Source organism: Taudactylus pleione, unplaced genomic scaffold (assembly GCF_031769625.1).
Source record: "Taudactylus pleione unplaced genomic scaffold, aTauple2 ptg000122l, whole genome shotgun sequence".
Classification (NCBI taxonomy): Eukaryota; Metazoa; Chordata; class Amphibia; order Anura; family Myobatrachidae; genus Taudactylus; species Taudactylus pleione.
The window spans coordinates 12,184,720-12,205,000 of record NW_028284524.1 but is presented as its reverse complement, the minus strand read 5'-3'; the positions used below and the strand labels follow the sequence as shown (position 1 = coordinate 12,205,000).

The window sequence follows — 20,281 nt, the reverse complement described above, 5'->3', positions numbered from 1 at the left end:
TATACCTAACGGTGGGTGTATGGCTACACCCAGACAACAATTCCTATAAAGCATATTTCAGGTATTATCCTAATGTGCTTTTAAATTGTGGGCCTGATTCAGAGACGGGCGTTAATGCAAATGCCACTACATACTCTCACTGATCGCAGTTGCTAAAATATGCTAATGCCTTCCAAATCATAGCCCCAACATAGGGACGCCCACTGCTGCCTACACATATCCGTATGACGTCGAGCAATAGCGTAAACATCGGTACCATCGATGCACATCGGACAGTCACACAGTATGTAAGTCAAGTCTGACCAGCCACAAACTGATATGCAGAGAGGTCTCATGCTGCACAGGGGATCGCAATGACTAGTTTATGCACACCCATGAAATGGCATTTAAGCGGTCAGACACACCTTCTTCTAACCATCCCCTCATTACCACCCCCAAACGATGACTACCTGTCACTCTCTTTGCGAGTGGGTCCTTGGTGTGTAAGTGATCGCAATGCAAGCGCTGCACTAGTAAACAATCACTCGATCTGCATAAAAATCGCCATTGCGTCCGTCACTGAATCATGCTTTGTGCCTCCATTCACTCTAATGGGAATCTAACGAAACGTGCTCAGAAATGCATGCTTTTTTTTTGGCTTACAGTCAGAATTCTTTGCCCCAGCGTGTAATGACAAACCCAACCAAGAAAAAAAAATATGTATAGTTATGTATATTATATCTATCTATTATTATTACCAGTTATTTATATAGCGCACACATATTCCGCAGCACTGTACATAGAATATTCGGCCATTCACATCAGTCCCTGCCCCAGTGGAGCTTACAATCTATATTCCCTACCAGATGATCACAGACACACACACACTAGGGGTAATTTTTGTTAGTAGCCAATTAACCTAGCAGTATATTTATGGAGTGTGGGAGGAAACCGGAGCACCCAGGGAGAAACCCACGCAAGAACAGGGAGAATATACAAACTCCACACAGTTAGGGCCATAGTGGGTATCGAACCAACGACCTCAGTGCTGTGAGGCAGTAATGCTAACCATTACACCGTCTGTGCTGCCCTATCTATCTATCTATCTATCTATCTATCTATCTATCTATCTATCTATCTATCTATCTATCTATCTATATATATATATATATATATTTTTTTTTTTTTTTTTTTTTTTTTTTTTTCTCCAATCAGTAAAAGCATGCCCATCTGGAAGTAGAGAACCTCTGTTTAAAAACAGAAAATAACATATTTTGTAGAGTAACCATTTGATACATTTTGACTGGATAAGTGACACAGACACACAAAAATTCCATCTACTTCTGTTGTTTGGTCATTTACCATTACATTTACTATTCTGTACCGTTTGTATCTCACACAATAACACAGATGTTGTCACTTAATCTTTGCACCCTAATACATCATGAGTTTATCGGTGACTGGCGGCAGTCACCCCTGCAGGTGGGATTATGTTCTTACAGGTGGTCTCTGGAGAGGAGTTGGTGCCTGCAGGACAATTGCTGCAATCATGTCAAATTGTTTTTTAAAAATATCTTTTGCTGTCAGAGAATTTTAACCCTTGGCCAGCAGATATATCTGGAATGTATTTAAATCCCTCCACTGATTATAATATTCACACATGTACTGTAAAAATGTCAGCAGCCTGTACTCTGACTGTCTGTGTGGTCGTGTAGGGCTATTCTCAGACACCTACCTCTGGATATCCTCATACCACCCAGGCCCACCTGATTCTTCTTCTCTCTGGACATAGTTAGTAGCTAAATAGACTGGTAACTCTGCAAAGGCAGGTTTGGTAACAAGTGAAGGCTAAAGTGGAATGGACACAGACAGGGTAGCTCAGAACAATTCCAGTTTATGCAATGCATACAACAGTACCACACCACTTGTAACGGCACAGAAATGCTAGTCGCCAGTGGGGTATTAATACTGCTGGCCTATAATGCTGCTGCCTTACAGTAACCACACAGACTTTTCCCAATGGCAGCTACAACTGTTATTCCTTAACCTTATTATCACTTATTCTTCATACCTTAGATTGTAAGCTCATGTGGGCAGGGACATCTTTACTTTCTATTTCATATCACTATATATTATTTGTAACATAATTCCCTCAAAGTACAGTACTATGTAATATATATGTGAAATTTATAAATAACAATAATCACAGATAAAACTAGGGTTGAGGGAATTAACATACATGAGACAAAGCTGTAATGGGAAGGTGAAGATATATAAGATATGATGACTGCTATATCTTTCCACCCCCTTTAAATCAGTAACCATTATCTGTATAGTAGCATGGCTAGGTTACTGCTAAAACATTGGGACAACGAGCATTGGGTTCCCCTCAAAAGCTGAAGCCAGCACCAGGCTTTGTTGCCATGCTGGCCTGGCAGAGCTGTAGTGTGGGATTCCTCTACGGTAATGTGAACTACAATAGCTCCAGACTATTCAGAACAGGGCAAAAACCCCTATGGGAATTGTGACCCACACCCTAGAGCCTACCAGGCAAGTTTAATAGACTGCACTGCCAGGGGGGCTGTACAATTAGGTGTGCACACCCATGCTGCAAAGTGCATCTTTATGTGTGGCAATTGGACTAAGTATTCAAACATCTAAAATTCTGACACTTAACTTTTACATGTATATTTAACTTAAAGCCACTGGTACACGTTTATCTCTCCACATACAGGGTCAGACTGGCCACCTCTGTACTAGAGAGGTGTACGTAATAAAACTGGCCACTGGGTGTAATCCTATCATTGTCTTTCTGCATGTGGCACCCAAAGTGCAAAAAAGATTGATTCTAATAGAGTGAGCAAACTACATATTGTATGGCTGCTTTCTGTTACACAACATATGGGAGCATCATAAATCTTGTTGCCTGATAAAAGAAAACCAGAACTATGGGCCTGATTCAGAGCCACTCGTAAGTGGCAGCTGGTTCGCTCCGAGCGATGTTTGCCCAACTGCGCATGCGTACGGATCGTTATACGCATGCGCGAACCAGTCAGTGTGGCCGAAATTCATGTGCTCGCAAAATAGCGAATGCCTGCTAATTTGAGTGACAGGATGAGGCGTATGTGGGTGGTAACAGGGGAAGGTGCTTGAAAACGGGGAGTGGAGATCCGATCGCAGGCGTGCTTAAAGGTCAAAACGGGCGTTTTATGGGTGTGCATATTTAAAACAGCAGCGTCATTGACCACGTCACTGGGTTATTTTATAGCCAGAACTGCTCGCAAAATTGTGGTAGCAAAAACCAACCACAAGAATAGCGAACAGTTCATACCCTGTTCGATGTACTTGATTAATCTAATAAATAGCGGACATGACGTAGGATGCGAGCGGACAGGGGGCGTAGTTTCCCAAAAAACGACCGCAAGTTTTGTTCGCTCGTTCAGACCTAGAGGCGTGAACAGACCGCAAACAGCGAACGGTTCATTTGAATAGCCACCCCTATTTTCTGGACGAGCGAGCGCAAATAGCGACCGGCTCTGAATCAGGCCCTATATTCCTGTATATGGAATTCAATTTATAGCCCAATATTGATGAATCACCAGTGAGTGTGTAATATAGGTAACACAAGATTCCAGCACTTGCAGGGTTACATATAGCCACTTACAGTCACAAACGTTGGGGATCTCTTTAGCACCTGACGGCTTATCTGTCATGTGCAATCAACATCATCAGTGGCCTCAGGGAGCAGATAATTTGTCTGCATTTTTTGGGAGAAAAGGTGACACAGAGAGCAAAAAGAAAAACATGATCTGAGAAAGAGAGGGTGTGTGTTCTGGAGGCATTTATATGCGTGACTGACAGGTGAAGCAAGACTGAAACATCATCAAAATGCTTCAAAGCTGTACTAATTCTGACAAACAATATGTACAGTAACTGTCAAGATCCAACAAATGGGAATCGTAGATGTTTGGAGGGGTGGCATGGTGTCACAGCAAATAGGTTTGATATTTAGCAACAATGGGACTTTAGGTTCAATTCCAAATAGGGTGTCATACTCACGGAAGGGGTCATACTCACGGGGTGTTTGAATGTTTTCTCCATGATTGCATAGCCTTCCTCCCACAGTCCAAAAATGCTCTGGTAGTTGAATTGATTACTGACTAAATTGATCCTGGTTGTGTTTTTATCATACAGTACTTGCCAACTCTTCCTGATTGTCAGGAAGACACGCTGAAATAGTAGCAATCTCCCTGACTCCCTGAAAAGTCTAGAAATCTCCCGGATTGCACCTAACCCCTATTATGAAGTTTCTATATTAAAAATAAACAGAGATATATACATTCAAAAGGGATCATTAGTATAATTTCCCTGCATTGGTTATAATGCAATGATCCCTATGGCTACATGCATTTTCTGAAAAGTATCAGTGTGTTTTCATCAACAAGTAGATCTTACTAACTGCTTTTGGGCTTGTTTGCATTTGGATGCAAGTCAGTTATATGACACGCCTCTCAGATGCAGCAGTACACGCCCACTTTACCGCCACGCAGGGCCGGCTCTAGGGGTGTTCGACCAGTGCGGTCGCACAGGGACACCACCCATAGAGGGCGCACCCCTCCCCAACATCCCGTTTTCAGCGGGACAGTACTGTCCCGCTGTTCCACCCATGGGCCGAAGTGGCCCGCGGGTGGTAAAATCGGGAGGTTGGGGACCCCCACCGCCGCAGCTGTGCAGTGGTGCCAGACCCCCGAAGTGTGAATGGATGCAGCGCGCACATGCATGCAGCATCCATTCACTGACGGGAGAGGGCTGGGGGAAGCCAGTGTTCTTTATGTACATAAATGTGCCTAATCTACTAGTGTGACAAGCATTTATAAAGGTGCATGCACACTCCATGGTTTTTGGAATTAGCCCTGCAAAAGTAGACTGCACCTAGATTTGCAGGATGATGAATAAATGTGAAAAGGTGCAGCGGAAACGTCATATTAAAATCCAAGCTGCTGTACGACCACTCTATGACCAGAGTCAAATAAATACTGCTCAGTTTATTCTAATTTACATAATAAACGAATCATGATAGTGTGGAAACACCAACACTGACTCTATTACATGACACTTTTCGTTTGAAGTCTCTTAATACAAGGATTGCACTTTCCAACAGAAGAGCAAAATTATAGGTATATGAGTAAGGCATACAGTATATGGTGGTGGTGTAGTAAAAGTCTGTGCGCCGCCAACCTCAAAAATCAGAGATTACCACCTTGAATGCCATCTCCACCTGTTAATATCATTTAAATAGTATCATTCTGCAAAATGAAATCTTGTTTGATACTTAAGTAAAATATAGGTGCTCTGATGCCCCAATTTCATGCATGCCTACTCTCCTGGAAGTTGAGGGAGGCTCCCAATTTTTCGAGTAACCCCCACGCACCCCCGATAAAGTAGGCATTTTACCTGCATTCCTGCCCATTTCCTAGTGAAGTGGGCAGAGTGGGGAGAATTTCCGCGGCGATCGCAGGTCTCCGTGTAGGGGGCGGAGCTTAAAAATGTGATTCTTCATGAACTGCGTCATTTGGCCACACCCCCTATTTAATTTTGAGCCAATCGCAGCAATTTACCGGGAAGCGGGGGGTTAAGGACGCGAATCCTGGGGAGAGTAAAACAAAGGTAGACAAGTATGCCCAATTTGCACTTAGCAGCAATGCACTAAATCGGAGAAAGACAGCCTGATACAATTCAGGCGCCGCATGGGTATCCTCTATCTTTCATAAAGGCTGAATATTAATCTCAGTAATATATTAAAACAATACATTTAATCAAAGAAGGAGAAATCTATCTGTAATAATAACATATAAGCAGTCAAGCTACTGTGCAACAAACAATCTGACAATAAAGCGGGAAAAAGATGGGCCCACCTGGGAAGGCTTAGAAGGCCAACTGTTGCCCATCATTGCCCTAAATCCTTACTCCTCCCATCAGCTGGTACCAACTTTTGTGCCCCTGTTCTAATTCACATTTCTATAAACAGCACTGGACCCTTTCAGTAGGTGCTATTATTTTAACGTTCTCTTATTACATAAAGTTTTTGTTCTTTACGTCAATCACTCCACGGAGCGACTCGCCACTGGAATATTACTGTATACAGGAATATATTACTAGCCTCCAAAACAATACTGTAAACAATTGCAAACTTTTTGGGCCTACTAGTATGCCTACAGTGGCTAATCTCTATCCAATCCCATATTAACTCTCAGCCTCCGCCAGCTCAGGACCATTTGTTTCCATAATCCTCTGCCTCGTCCCCCTTCCTTTCTTATGCCTATTACTTTGTAATGTTGCTCTAACAGGCACTATATTTGGCATGTCTACATCTTCGTTATTTATGGTACTTTGGGGTAGATGTATTAAGCTGCAGGCTCTGGCCGTTATTTGTGCGTACCTGCTTCACCTCCGGATTGCAGTGAAGCGGGTCCAGATAACAACCGCATGTATTAATCTTATTGGTTTTGTTGTGAGACTTGTTAAATCCCCTGTCTGGTGATCGGTACCCTCCCACTTTCAGCACTGCTGGTTGGCAGTTGAGGTAGTTCTGCGCAGGAGCCGTCAGTCCTTATCCCAGCAGCCCCCACACTTGTGTGTAACAAATAAAACTTTATTGGCCACAAGCAAAACAAGAAAAAAATGAATAGAGGGGGAGACTACAGCTGTGCCAGTCTGACCTGGCGAAATGTAGACATTTGGCAACACATCGGCGTACTGTCATGTAGATAGGAGAGCCAAAAATCACAGGGGCACATATTGTAACGATCATTACAAACACATCTGATTAATACATGGGGGAGAAGTGGTATCTGCAGCACATAACGTGTGCTTATACCACTAATCCCCATAACGGAGCATAATACATTTACCCCGTTGTTTCCAATATGTTACCATCTTATGTTACAGCTGCAAATTCTTGTGATTGTTTGTGTATAATTAATTAACCATTTAATACTGTGGCCGGGGATCGACCACGCATGATTAAAATGGCTGTCACGGCACTGAAGGAATTAATACTCATGTCGCGGCACCATTTTTAAAAGGACCTTTAGGTGCAGAGCGCCACGTACTGCAAATATATGTAAGGTGTTTTAACCTATTATATTCAATGTGCTGTGCACAGTTGTGGAAATTTATTTTTAAATGTACAGACTATGCACTTATGAGGAATGTATAAGGTATTGTGTTCTAAAAGGTAGACAAATTGCTCTTTAGACATCCTCACATAGGAGGTGATATGATAATGGGTAAACTGGACAAGCCTTTTCTTTGAAATGCAAAGTAAAGATTGTCCATTTGTGGCTTGGTGCCAAATGTCCCTGCAGGTATGGAGAGAAGACAGTTGTTGTTTTTCAGAATCTCCTATTTTGTGGCACTTTCTAAAAACTGAAGGTTTTACGGCTGGGAAAGCCAAACTGATTGATGCATAGATACTTGTAATTGGAAGGATGAATGTAATTTACCATTTCCTTTTACATGTTAAATCTACATTTAAGAGACAGTTATACTGTATGCAATATAGGTTTGTATTTAGGAAGCAACTGCTTTTAGGTGGTAGATCAGAAAGGAGGAAATTGGGTAACCCCATTGAAATGTAATGGTGCGTACACAAGGTACGATAAGTCAGCGATAACGATATTGCTGACTGATCTCCCTGCACCTTCCTGGTGTGCTGGATGATCGATATCGATCATCCAGCACACCACCAGCCCACCAATGACGGGCCAGCGATCGTGAGTCCCTATGTAACCTGGTCGATATCGAGCAGGTCAGCCTGCAAGCATGGCCGATTGACAATATCGTTATCATCCATACGTGCCCGCTCATCGCTGGTCGTTTGAGGGTTGGAAGGCACCAGAATATTAACGATCTGAACGATAACGATATGAACAATATCGTTATCGTTCATATCGTGCATTTTTATCATACAGTGTGTACGCACCATAACGTGGTTATTTATATTTTGTGATTGGTTAAAAGGAACACAGGGTGGATTTACCCCCTGTGGTATTGTGGGTAAGAATGATATAAAAAGAAGGCATGTGAGCCCTGTATGTGTATAACTTCTTGAACATCAAAGATTGAACTGCTGTAATATCTTTGTATGCTGACCCCCTTAAAGATGAGGGAAGAGTCTTTTTTAAGACAATTATTGAGCAATAAACATCTTTGCCTTTACAACGACTGCATCCGAGTCCTGCGACAACAGAATTGCGCAAAACACTATTCCGTTCTCCGGCTGTTCTGGATTGAGGCCAATGTCTCCAAGCTCAAGCCTTCTGCCAGCTACCGTGCAGAGCCTGGTCTATTGCAAAGGATCAGGAAGAATCAGTCGACACCAATCAGGAGGTGCGACCGCAGCTCGTCAACGCATACGCAGCAGAAGCGGTTTCAGGTGCCAGCGGTAGGAGCCTGGTTGTACGTAAGAAGCGGTTCCAAATGCCGATTGCAGGAATTTGTTGGTGGCAGCATCGTTACACACCCACGCGCAGTGGGCGGAGTCAGTGACAGGCGGTTACTGACAGTAAGAGGGAATCCCTGATACCCCAAGATCCAGTGGGGATCAAAACCCAATCTGTGATCGGCCGGCAAGTGAGGTCATCCGGTTACAAATACAATAAAATAAAGTGAATTTTAAAGAAAGTTTCTGTTAAATTGCATATCTCCCAACTGTCCAAATATTGTTGGGACAGTGACGGCATGTTTGTTTCAATTTGTGGGAAGTTGAGTAGCATGTCCATAGTGTGCGGGTGCCTCCGGTGTGTGCCTCAACTCAATGGTGTTTTAGGAGAAGGGGAGGGAGGTTGGGAATGGCACGGTCGCCAACATGTAAACACATCCCTAACATGTCCCTTTTCAGAGCAAGCATGCACGTGTCCTGCGTTGGAAGTTTCCTATGTTTCATGTGAAAACATTTTCGTCATCAGAAATTTTTTTATAAAGTTGTCAGTATAGACTATTTTTAAGGGTTGAGATACCTGTTTGTGCGATTTGGAGGAGTAGCAAAGTGTATATAGGACAAAAGCACGAATATACCCTGTGACACTGCTTCATACATTTTTGAAAATAAACTCAAACATAGTAGGTAAAATACATACAGTACAAGGGGCATATAAAGCAGTTTGCCTCTAGACATAAAAAAATCCCAAGATATCCTGATAGCATCTTTGAATACTAGCGTTGCATAACCAGACAGGGAACACGAGTACATAAATTGTTTTATTCCAATTATCTGCGAAACATGCTGATCTACATGTGCCATTGGCCGAACATGTCGAACAGAGGGCCTGATTCAGAGCCGGACGCTATTTGCGGACGGTCGTTCCAAAAAAGGGGCCGGCTATTTAGATTGAGCGCTCGCTCTATGCGGTTTGTTGACGCCTCTATGTCTGAGTGAGCGAACGAAAAATGCACTCGCTATTTTCTAAAGATGCCCCTTTGCCGTTCACAACACACGTCATCGCCGTTATTTATTAGATTAATCGGGTACATCGAAAGGCATCTGAACTGCTCGCAGTGCTTGTGATAGGTTTTTCTTACCGCTATCACTGCGAGCAGTTCAGGCTAAAAGACCACCAAGTGACGTGGTCAATGACGCTCCTTTACTAATTATGCACTCCCATTAAACGTCCTTTTGACCATTTGGCACGCCTGCGTTCGGATCTCCACTCCCCCGTTTTCAAGCACCTTCCCCTGTTACCGCCCACAAACGGTACATTCTGTCAATCAAATTAGCAACATCTCGCTGTTTTGCGAGCACACAATTTCCGACCGCAATGACTGGTTTGCCTATGCGCATTACGACCCATACGCATGTGCAGTTGTGCGAACATCGCTCTGAGCGAACGAGCGGCCGCTTACGAGCGGCTCTGAATCAGGCCCAGAGCCTCCTCTGGGTCAACCAGATATTCTATGATAAAAGCAATAAAGCTCATAATTTATTGGTGAATAGGCTTTGAACTATGAAAGCCTCTATACGCTCTATTAGAGACCATTCTGGGAATTTGGTGTATAACTACAAACATATTAATAATGTTTTGCACAATATGACAATGCTCTTTATAACCTGAAGGCTCCGTCTGATGCGGCTTATCACACTTGGGGGATTCAGCAATGCCTGAAATCCTGTGCTCTCCCTACTACATTAGTGGCCACCACTAGTTCTCTGAATGAGGATGTTACTACGGAGGAACTCATTCTAGCTCGTAAGTCGCAAAAACTGTCTAAGGCACCTGGCCCAGATGGATTCCCAATGGTGTACTATAAGTCATTTGCTTTGCAGCTTTCCTCAGCTTTGGTTGTTTAATGTAGTTTTGCATGGAGCACTTTCACTTGGACTCTGCCACATCTCGGATTAATGTACTGCCCAAACCAGGACAAGGATCCTTCCCTATGCCGAAACTACCGTCCCATTTCCCTGATTAATACGACCTAAAGTTATTTGCTAAGATTTTAGCTAACATATTGTATGTAGTGTTGTCCTCTTTGATTCACCCAGACCAGGTAGGCTTTGTACCCACCCGTCAGGCCTCTGATAACACTATATGCACTGTTGATTTTAAACACTATATTAACACCCATAAGATTCCTTCAGTTAGATGCAGAAAAGGCCTTTGATCATATATCATGGTCTTTTATGCTATCCACACACTCCTCAGTTGGGCTTCACAGGAACTTTTTGTGAGCTTTTCAAGTCCTTTACTACCGGGCATCGTCATCAGTTATGACAAATGGTCTGCATTCCTTGCCGTTTCATTTGGGAAATGGGATGAGACAGGGTTGCACCCTATCTCCACTACTGTTTGCGTTATGCATTGAACCATTAAAAGTTAGAATTAGAGCCAACCCAGACAATAGAGGGTTGAAGTGGGTGGAAGTCAATACAAACTGTCTATTTTGTATACTATATTCTTCTCACTTTGACGAACCCCTTTGCTGTCTCTCTCCAATCTTCAGTCTGAAATAGAGGCCTACAGCTCCATTTCAGGTTACAAAATGAACAGTTCCAAGTCGGAGGCATTGTCTCTTTGTTTTCCTCCTCATATCCATTCTGTAATCACTGTTAAATTTACCTTTACTTGGCACCCCACTGCCATTAAGTATTATTAGGTTTTGAGGCGTATACAGTATATCACAAAGTCCTACTCTCTTTTATAAAAAGCTAATTATACCTCAATGTTCCAATCTTTTGCAAAGGACTTAATAAAGTGGTGTTCTCTATATATCTCTTGGTTTGGTAGAAATAATGCGGTAACAATTAACCTCCTCCCTCGGTTATTGTACCTGTTTCCAACTCTCCCTGACACAGTCCAGGTCTCGGCTCTGGGCTCCATGCAGTCCCTTTGTAACTGATTTATTTGGGCAGATAGTAGACGTAGATCTATCTTGGCTAAACCGATATATGAAGGAGGTATCAGTCTCCCACTACTTCAATCATATAATATGCGGCCCAACTCAACCATGTCATATCTCGGCACTCAGACCCAGGATCTAAGAGATGAAGAGATGGGTGTATCTCAAAACCAATATGTTCCATGGAGAAGTGTTGATGAGGGATTATGGCTTACTAAGCCTCTCAGACCAGCCTCGGCTTATACTGTCCCATCTGTTCTGTACACCTTAATGGTGTGGAATAAACTTAGCACAACACATGAATTAGCACCTTCTCCCTCCCACATGTCTCCAATTTGGAATCACCATTTATTTCTTGCAGGATGCAGTATAACCATGGCCTCATTTTGGCAGGGACTGCAGATTAACAGATTTCAACATATGAAGGGTCAATTTGCTCCAACCTCATTTGTAGATCTTCAATCATGTTACTCTATCCCTTCCTTGTATCATTACCAATACCTGCATATTATTATCTGAGTCAATTCCAATCCACCTCTTGAACTCCCCGTTTGAATGTCTGTACATATATTCAGCTGGCCGCAAGGGTTATAGCTGTCTTATATCTCTCAATTTTAGCCCCAGCTACTCCTGATTGAGAACCCCATGAATTGGCATGGGAGGCTGACTTGTCCATCCCCATTGATGACGAGGCATGTTCCATCATTAGGTCCCAGAATGCCAAAGCTTCTATTAGCATAGCCATTCGAGAAACATGCTATGAAGTCTACTCGAGAAGTCTACAAAACTATTCCGAGGCTACCTTCCACAAGATTTGGTCCCCATGGTTCCAATATCATCCTCCCTCTTGTTTTTATTTTTTTCCCTCTTTCCCTTCCTTTTTCTTGAGAGTGTTGATTTAGAATTTTTTTTGTTATTTATCATTAGTTGTTTTCCTTCCTTTTCCATAAATGTTAATTTTCCTAGAATTAGTTTTCTTTTCGTGTTTATACACTGGTATTATGTTTGCTTAAATTATGTTTATGTTTTATTCTCCTGTTATGTTAGTGGTTCATACATTTCTTGAATCATGGCACCCTAGAGTATCAGCAATTTATTCATGGCACCCCTAGGACAAAAGTTTCTTATTGAGAAATTCAGCAAAAATGATTAAATTAAGTCAATTATGCTTACCTGTGATCCTTGTGTGGTGGTGGACAGGGTTGTGCTTCTGTTTGTCCACATATTTTATGGTTGGCAGCCAGCAGTTTACTTATCATATTGACCATAAATAATGATTTGGCCCTGGCCCACCAACCCGTGGCACCTATGCAAATGCCCCGCAGCACCCAGTTTGGGAACCACTGCACTATGTAATTATATGCCACAAGCAACAGCTACAGATGTGTCCTCATACACCTGAGCTCTAGGCACGCCATATAGCCTCTCTTTGCGCCAAGATCCTTGTGACTTAGCCGCAACAAGTGCCCTTTCTTCAAAACTTGCATGTAATTCTCACCACTAAGAACTATAGATCAAAACTACATTGCTAGTGTACACTGACCACGGCCACGTCTATTCCTTCCACCAAGTATCATTATGCTGATGTGCAGCTTTGTACAAGATGTACCAATTCCTTTGCTATATAAGTCGCAAACTATTAGCATCTTTGTATGCAGCTACGATGCGACTAAGACAAAATATTTAGTGAAAAAGTATGCTTCCTTACCCATGTTAGTGTCTCAGATGGGCTAAGCGTCTCGCACTGTATGACATAAAGATGCTCGGCGCTTGAGGACACATCTGTATCAAACGTACAACATTTGCAACTACATAAATTTATAATATCAACCTTGGACGATGTACGTGAATTGTGGGTGGAGAAAATAATGAAAGGTGAAGTATCAAATAAGTGGGATATTGAAGGACAAGAGTGTGTAATGCATAGGATAAGGCAGTGAACTGTAAATGTGGTTGGAAATAAAGCACAATGAGGACATATAGAATCTCAGAGACATGAAAACAGTGCACAAAGTGGAGGAAGATTAGTCCAGAATATAATTTTATTTGCTGTACTTTCTCCTCATCCTTACCATTCTGTTCCAAGGTCAAATGCTAGCCACACCCAGGGGCATCACAACTTGTTTAGGCTGGGGGGAGAGCAAGATATAATTTAATTTACATCTTAAGCAGTTTTGAAATCTGGCCACTTGTGATACATCAATATACTGTAGACTAATCACAACTCTATTGATGTGGTATATAAACATTTAACATGCTGTGGAGTTCCAGGCAGCTTTTCCTAATAATTTGCATAGGTCCATTCATTTGCATATATAGACCCCCTTGCAAGTGCATACGAAAAGCTCTATTTTTTATAACATCAGTGGTAAATCATATGTTTTAAATTAGTGAAAATGACTTAATAAGTTGGAATAATTTTTTGTCGATTTGGGACTATTTTGTTTAATTTAAAAAAGTGCTAAATCTGCCGTTTAGTAGATACTCCCCTTTAATTCTAAGCAGGGAAGGACTGGGGCTGCTGGTCAGCCCAGGCAGTCCCCCTACACAAGGGACATGACCTTGGCCCAAAAGGAGCGTGGTTACGTCTCACGAAGGCGTGTCGTGAGTCATGGGGGCCTGGCCTTGCGGCACAGCTCTGTCTTTCAGTATCCCGGCCGATCAGAGCACCAGGAGGCGGAGCTGCTTCACCAGGGCTTACCACCGGACCGGCCCATCTGCACCTTGCAATGCGATCATGGGCAGTAATATCATGCCCAGATCACATTGCAAATCCGATTATTAATAAATGGGCGCCCATAGAACCTGGTTTGATATATTGTACTTAATGCAGAGGACTTTTAAGAATATTGGGTCTGATAGAGTCGAATGTAAAATTTTGAATTTTGCATTCATGCAAATATGCATCTTAAGTTTCAAAGCCTATTTTTATACATTTATATGTTTACCTTTAATCAAGTGTAGATATGTCTGGTCCACCAAACGTGGAATGTGCAAAGCCGTATTTTAAAGATAAGCGCAAGACAACATTTGATGCATCTCTAAGTGGCGCGGTTGACTTGTTCTCTACCTCCCCAAGGGACCGCAAGTATAAAATACACTCAAATTAATATAGAGGCACAGGTTGTGTGCACGTGCAGTGCAACAAATGAAATGGAAGTTGCATTTTTATGTGGCACAAGTAGACTTACATCCAACTGTAAATCAGGCCATTATGAGTATATATCATATCTGTTCAATAGCTATTTTGTGCCTTGCCATATAGGTCATATATTTGCTTGTGAATAATTTTATATCACCATGTATTTTGTTACATTGGTTTGTTACTACTTTAACTTTAAAATAATTATTTTAAGTTATATCCTTTTTGCATTCCCTCCTCAAACATTTACTAAATACATTCTATTATCTATTTTCTCGTGTTTTTCAGCCATGTATTTATATTATCTGATACAGATTTTAATTGTACAGTAGGTTTCCAGAACACAACAGAAAGATACAAATGTATCTAAACAGCATATATGTGTAAAATCTCAAAACATCAAAATAAATAATATTAACTAATATAATACTGGACGGGAGGAAGTTGACAGACAAGGTAATATATTTAGTAAACGGTGACTTTGCAGAAACAAATAAATTAAAGCCATCTGAAGACTGTAAAACCATTTAAAACAAAAGTTCTACCATAATTTAATTCTGATGTGGTCATGTAAGCGAAACAATTGCTGGACTCCTTTTCAGTGCTGAGTTTGCCATTGCAGACAGAAAAAATATTGGTTTGTCTTTATATACTTCACTAATATTATTACTCTGCTCCCAAATAATACAGTGCACTGTCCACTATGTTGTGCTTTCCTCCTTCAGAGTCGAGAGATGGGGTGTTGTCTCAGGGTGAGAAGGGAAAGAGGCAGCGGGAGGTGCTGTTTCTCCGGCCGCAGAGATCGGAGGTCCCTTGGCAGGTTACTCGATAGTAAAACACTGGGCAGCTTGTAAAGAACATTGAGTCAGATCATTGTAACAAGTAGTGCTTTGTATGACAGTTTTAAGCTAAACTCTTCTCACAGATTTACAGCAGGGTTCTCCTTCACTTACTTTCTCCCTTTATTTACAAATCTGGCAGGGCAGTTGGCAGCCCCTTGGTGATGGACCCTAACAGCATCTGCAGGAAAACCAAGCGCCTGGCTGGAAAGCAGGCGGAGCTGTGCCAGACGGAACCAGAAATCGTTAGTGAGGTGGCTAAGGGTGCCAAAATGGGAGTACGCGAATGTCAGTACCAGTTCAGGTCACGGCGGTGGAACTGCACCAGTCACAACAAGTACTTTGGAAAGATCCTTCAGCAAGGTAACCACATGTCATGATTCCAGGAGGTGTCAGCTAGAAAGATAAGCAATTGGGATGAACTATAGTTCTGCCATGTTAATTACTAGCACCAAGACATATTTCAACATTATTTATATGGGATCTGATGTGGCCCCGAGCTAGAATAATTCACACTATTTCTGGAAGTGCTTTTGTTATACTGTATATTTATACTATCATTGTAATTAAATACTAGAACAGTCAGTGATGACATGAGATTTCTTGGTAAGATAATTGCGTTGAGATAAACAAAATGTCATCGCAGTAAGAGAGGGTGGGAAGTTGGCTTGTAGAGTTATTGTTTCAAAGATTTTATTAGTTCAACAAAGCAATTAATACAAAAACATCAAATATCTGAAAAGGAGAAAGTAATAAACAAAAATTATAGAGTTCCAACTGTCAACAGGACAATTCCTTTCTACACCAGTGGTACCACCACTGGTGTGGAAAGGAATTGCGCCCCTACCAGTTAAGCTGCTACCCCCAGCAATGCACTCTCCATTTTGGATGTCCATTAATACCCAGTCTTGTTTTATTAGTGTGTTTGTCTCCCAATGTAAAGTACTGTTTGCTGACACTATATAAATAAATGTAAAAATGTATATATTTTCATTTCTTTACAGGTGCTGCTACACATACTGGGTATCATTCAGACCCGCTCACGAGCGCTGTACGCTTGCAAGAGGGTCGATGTTACCCAAATGCGTCGCAAGCCCGATGGTCTTGACCATCGCGATCATCTTTTTGGCAGCTCGCATAAGCTGTGGGTGGTCACCCACAGCTATGCGAGCAGCCAGGAGGCCGCTCCATTTTAAGCTAGGCCAGCCCTGATTCAGAGCGAGCGCTCTGGTCAGAGCGTCCGGCTCTGAATCAGGCCCTCTGTTTGTTACTGCGCTGATAAAATAGTGAGCACAGATGATTGGTGTATATAACAGATTGTACTGCCTCCTGTAATAAATGTGTTTGCAGCAAAGTTGCGGACGGTGCAAGTAGAGTAGTTACAGGAGGGGTAATATACCTACAGCCGCTTCTTGTTAGAACTACACAGTACATGTTGTCTGTTTTTGTGCTGAAAACACAGTAAATGTAGGAGGAAGTGCAGGTGATTGGTGTATGTTTCAGTTTTTGTTGGTACCTCCTGCAATAATTATATTAGCACCACATTTGCTGACAGCACAAGTTAACATGATTAAGATGGAATATTCTTACACAGCCTTCCTGGTACCCATGTTGCCAGTCTTTGAGCTGTTTACACTGTTGTGCAGGTGAATAGGAACTCTGGGCCTGATTCATTAAGATCACTATTGCTATAACGTATGTAGATGAGCGATTGTTGCGTACTGCACATGCATTGCAGTACACGAAGGCATCACAGTGATCACAGGGACTGATTCAGCTTTCGGGAATAGAGTGAGATATAGCAAGTAACTGTGCATCTTGGCAAAACCATGCTGCACTGCAAGTGGGGCAGATATAAAATGTGCAGAGATATGTAGATTTGGGAGTGGTGTGTCCAAACTGACATTAAATTGCAATGTAAAAAAAATATGTCCAGCATTTGTGGGCTACATGCAAAAGCAGCCAGTATTTACCCCGCATGCAAAAATAATGTATGTATTTGTACCCCTTGCATTGCAACATGGTTTGTCCAGGTACACAGTTACTTGCTATTTCTTACTCTATTCCCAACTCTGAATCAGGCCCACAATGCGATCACACAGACCATGGAGAGCCATTGTACAGGCAGTGAGCGTTTGGGGGTGGTGAAGGGGGAGTGGTCTGAAACAAATGCAGGCATCTGTCTATTTGAACGCCGTTGCATGGGCGTGCATAAATTAGCCCATGCGATTGCATATGCAGCTTGAGTACTTACTGTGTGCTACGATGTTAGCAATTTCTAAGAAAAGTCAGGGCTGCTGTAATTCTGCATGAGGGGCCGGTGGTGCTCAATGTTACCAATGTTTATGGAGGTTTGCAAGGTATTACGGATGTGAGATAGCAGTAGTGGGAGGCAGTGAGCGTCTCTATGCTGGCAGTGCACCGGCATTGCGATTGCAATCATTATCATATTTTCGCAGCAGACCTGCGTGTGATTACAGAGCTGCGATCGCAATAGCGATCCTTAATGAATCAGGCCCTCTGTCTCTACCACACTGAGAATTATGTTGTCTGATGTGAGCTTGTCACCTCCTAATCTGGAAACTTAATATGCAAATTGCAATGCTGTAACTACTGCTGTAGTATCTAAACATGATTCTCTGCTAACAGCTCTTTGGACATACAGTATGTAACAGACAGACTGGCGTTTTCTCCCACGGCAAATCTGCCAAAGTAAAACATACAATACCATGATATGTACTGAATAAATCTAATATTAATGCTATTGATTAACAGTGTCAGCCAATACAGGGAAGACTTGGCTGTCCCTCAAATAGGATTCTGGCTACAACCAGCAGATGACTAGGATGGCTGAAACCATTTGCAAGGTAATAAGGCCCATACATATAGTTAGTATCGGATCAATTCTCCACTCTGCCGACACTGGGGTCGGGGATCGGAGAAATCCAACATGCTGGACAATTCCGAAAATGGTCGGAATCGGCAAGTCAGGAATTTTGAACATGTCCCCCGATTCCCCAGTAGACTGCCGATCATTTGTCGGCCGAACTACATTTTTAATCGGCGTCAACAGAACAGGGAATCAGGCAGTAAATGTATGGCCCACATACCAGGGCATAGCTAAAACCTTTTGGCCCCATAGCAACATTTTTAAACCCCTCCCTTACTAGGCACACTTAGCACCCCCTTCCCTTACTGGGCACACTTAGCACCCAACAACTTTCTAGGCACACCTAGCAGCCCACCCCCCAACCTTACTGGGCACACTTAGCACACCACCACTTACTGGGCACAGTGGAGTCACTAAGGGGCTGCTAGCTGAACCAGCTGACACAATTCGAGGGGGTGATTCCTTGGCTGGGTCCATCTCCTTGGTTTTGAGCTGATGTAGCAGGCTGGGGTTCCGACATCTTGCTGCGTTCAAACTGTTTCGATCCTGTTCACGGACGCCAAATGTGACACCTGTAATGTGTACATACTCCTTCGGGTTGGTTAGACTTTTACTACTGGGCAGAAAGGTGAATTTATTTCCTAACACAGAATAGTAAAATTTTTCCGGAAAACGAACTTCTAGCAATGAATCTAGAGTCAAGCAATATACATCAATAAAATTAAGTGTCGCTTTACAGCATAACGTTTTATTATACAGGAACTCCGGAACTGGAGCTGTAAGTTAAAAAAGGGTTAACACCTTACGAATGCAACATTTACAGTAATATTACATTGGTAACCATACAATTACAATTTTCATAAGCAGTTTGCACTACGTCTAATTCATTTGTTAACTATTTGTTCCTATGTGTAATTTGATATTTATCTAACTTAGGGCCTGATTCAGACCCACTCGCAAGCGGCTGTCCGCTCGCAAGTGGGTCGATGTTGTGCACTGCGCATGCGCACGACGGCGGGAGCTCCGTCGTGCGCATGCGCCAGACGCGACGAGTGAAGGAAAGTCCTTCGCTTGTTGTGTCTGATCAAAGGGGGCGTGCTGTCGATGTTGACTGACAGCACGCCCCCTTTGGTGGGCGTGCCTCCCTGACGGGAACGCCTACCGTCAGAAGCCGGCCCACTGACATCACTAGTGATGTCAGTGGGAGTGATTTTGGCTCTGATAGAGCCAAAATCACTCCGGGCCTTGCGGTTGAAAACCTCAACCGCAGGCTCCGGCTCGCAGTTTCGATGGTCGCGATGGTCACGACCATCGCAGCCATCAAACTGCACGCTCGTATAGGCTGTGGGTGGTGATCCACAGCTATACGAGCGTCCAGGACGCTCCAGAATTATGGAGGGCGGCCCTCATTCAGAGCGTGCGCTCTGCTCAGAGCGTACGGCTCTGAATGAGGGCCTTAGTACACTTCTATATATTAAACTATAGTCCGGACTAAATGGATTCACTCTTAGACTCTTAACTTACTGGCCAAACTACTGTCGTTGGTGCACATTCGATGCCGTAGATAATTTAAAGAAAGGAAGAGCCTCAGCTGTAGTTATTTACAAACTCCCTGAAAGGTTTTCCTGTGTGTAGCAGTCTTGATATCAGTTTCACTCACTAAATACTTTTGTGAAGGTGATACTGAAATATTAATGAGAATGAATTGTATCTTTCCTTAGAGTCACATAATCCGGACCTTTTCCCAGTTACTTATGTTCTATAGGTAAAGCTGTATTGTTACAATCTCTAATAAAGCCATGTATTTATTTTGCTCACGGTGAGTGGGTGCCTGCTGCCTGTGCTGCTCTGCAGAATAGTTCTTTCCTGCTATTAAATAGTCTTCACAACTTTGTGTGCCCTTTGATTTGTAGGGCAATAGCTGAACACAGTGCTTTTTCCTGAAGGGTTAACTCTCAGTCCCTGCTCCCTGGGGCAATCACTATCTCAGTCACTGCACCTGTCAGTTTGGTGTGTGTACAATCAGTCCTATGACAC

General features: G+C 42.7%; 1 protein-coding gene across 1 annotated transcript in view; it reads left to right on the top strand.

Moving 5' to 3' along the window:
- The window catches only part of WNT6 (Wnt family member 6), a 211,157-nt gene that overhangs the window by 120,057 nt on the left and 70,819 nt on the right, over positions 1-20,281 (top strand). Inside the window, exon 2 of the mRNA XM_088472353.1 lies at positions 15,497-15,717. Coding sequence (XP_088328479.1) covers positions 15,497-15,717 — 221 coding nt within the window. The remainder of the gene's footprint in view (positions 1-15,496; positions 15,718-20,281) is intronic.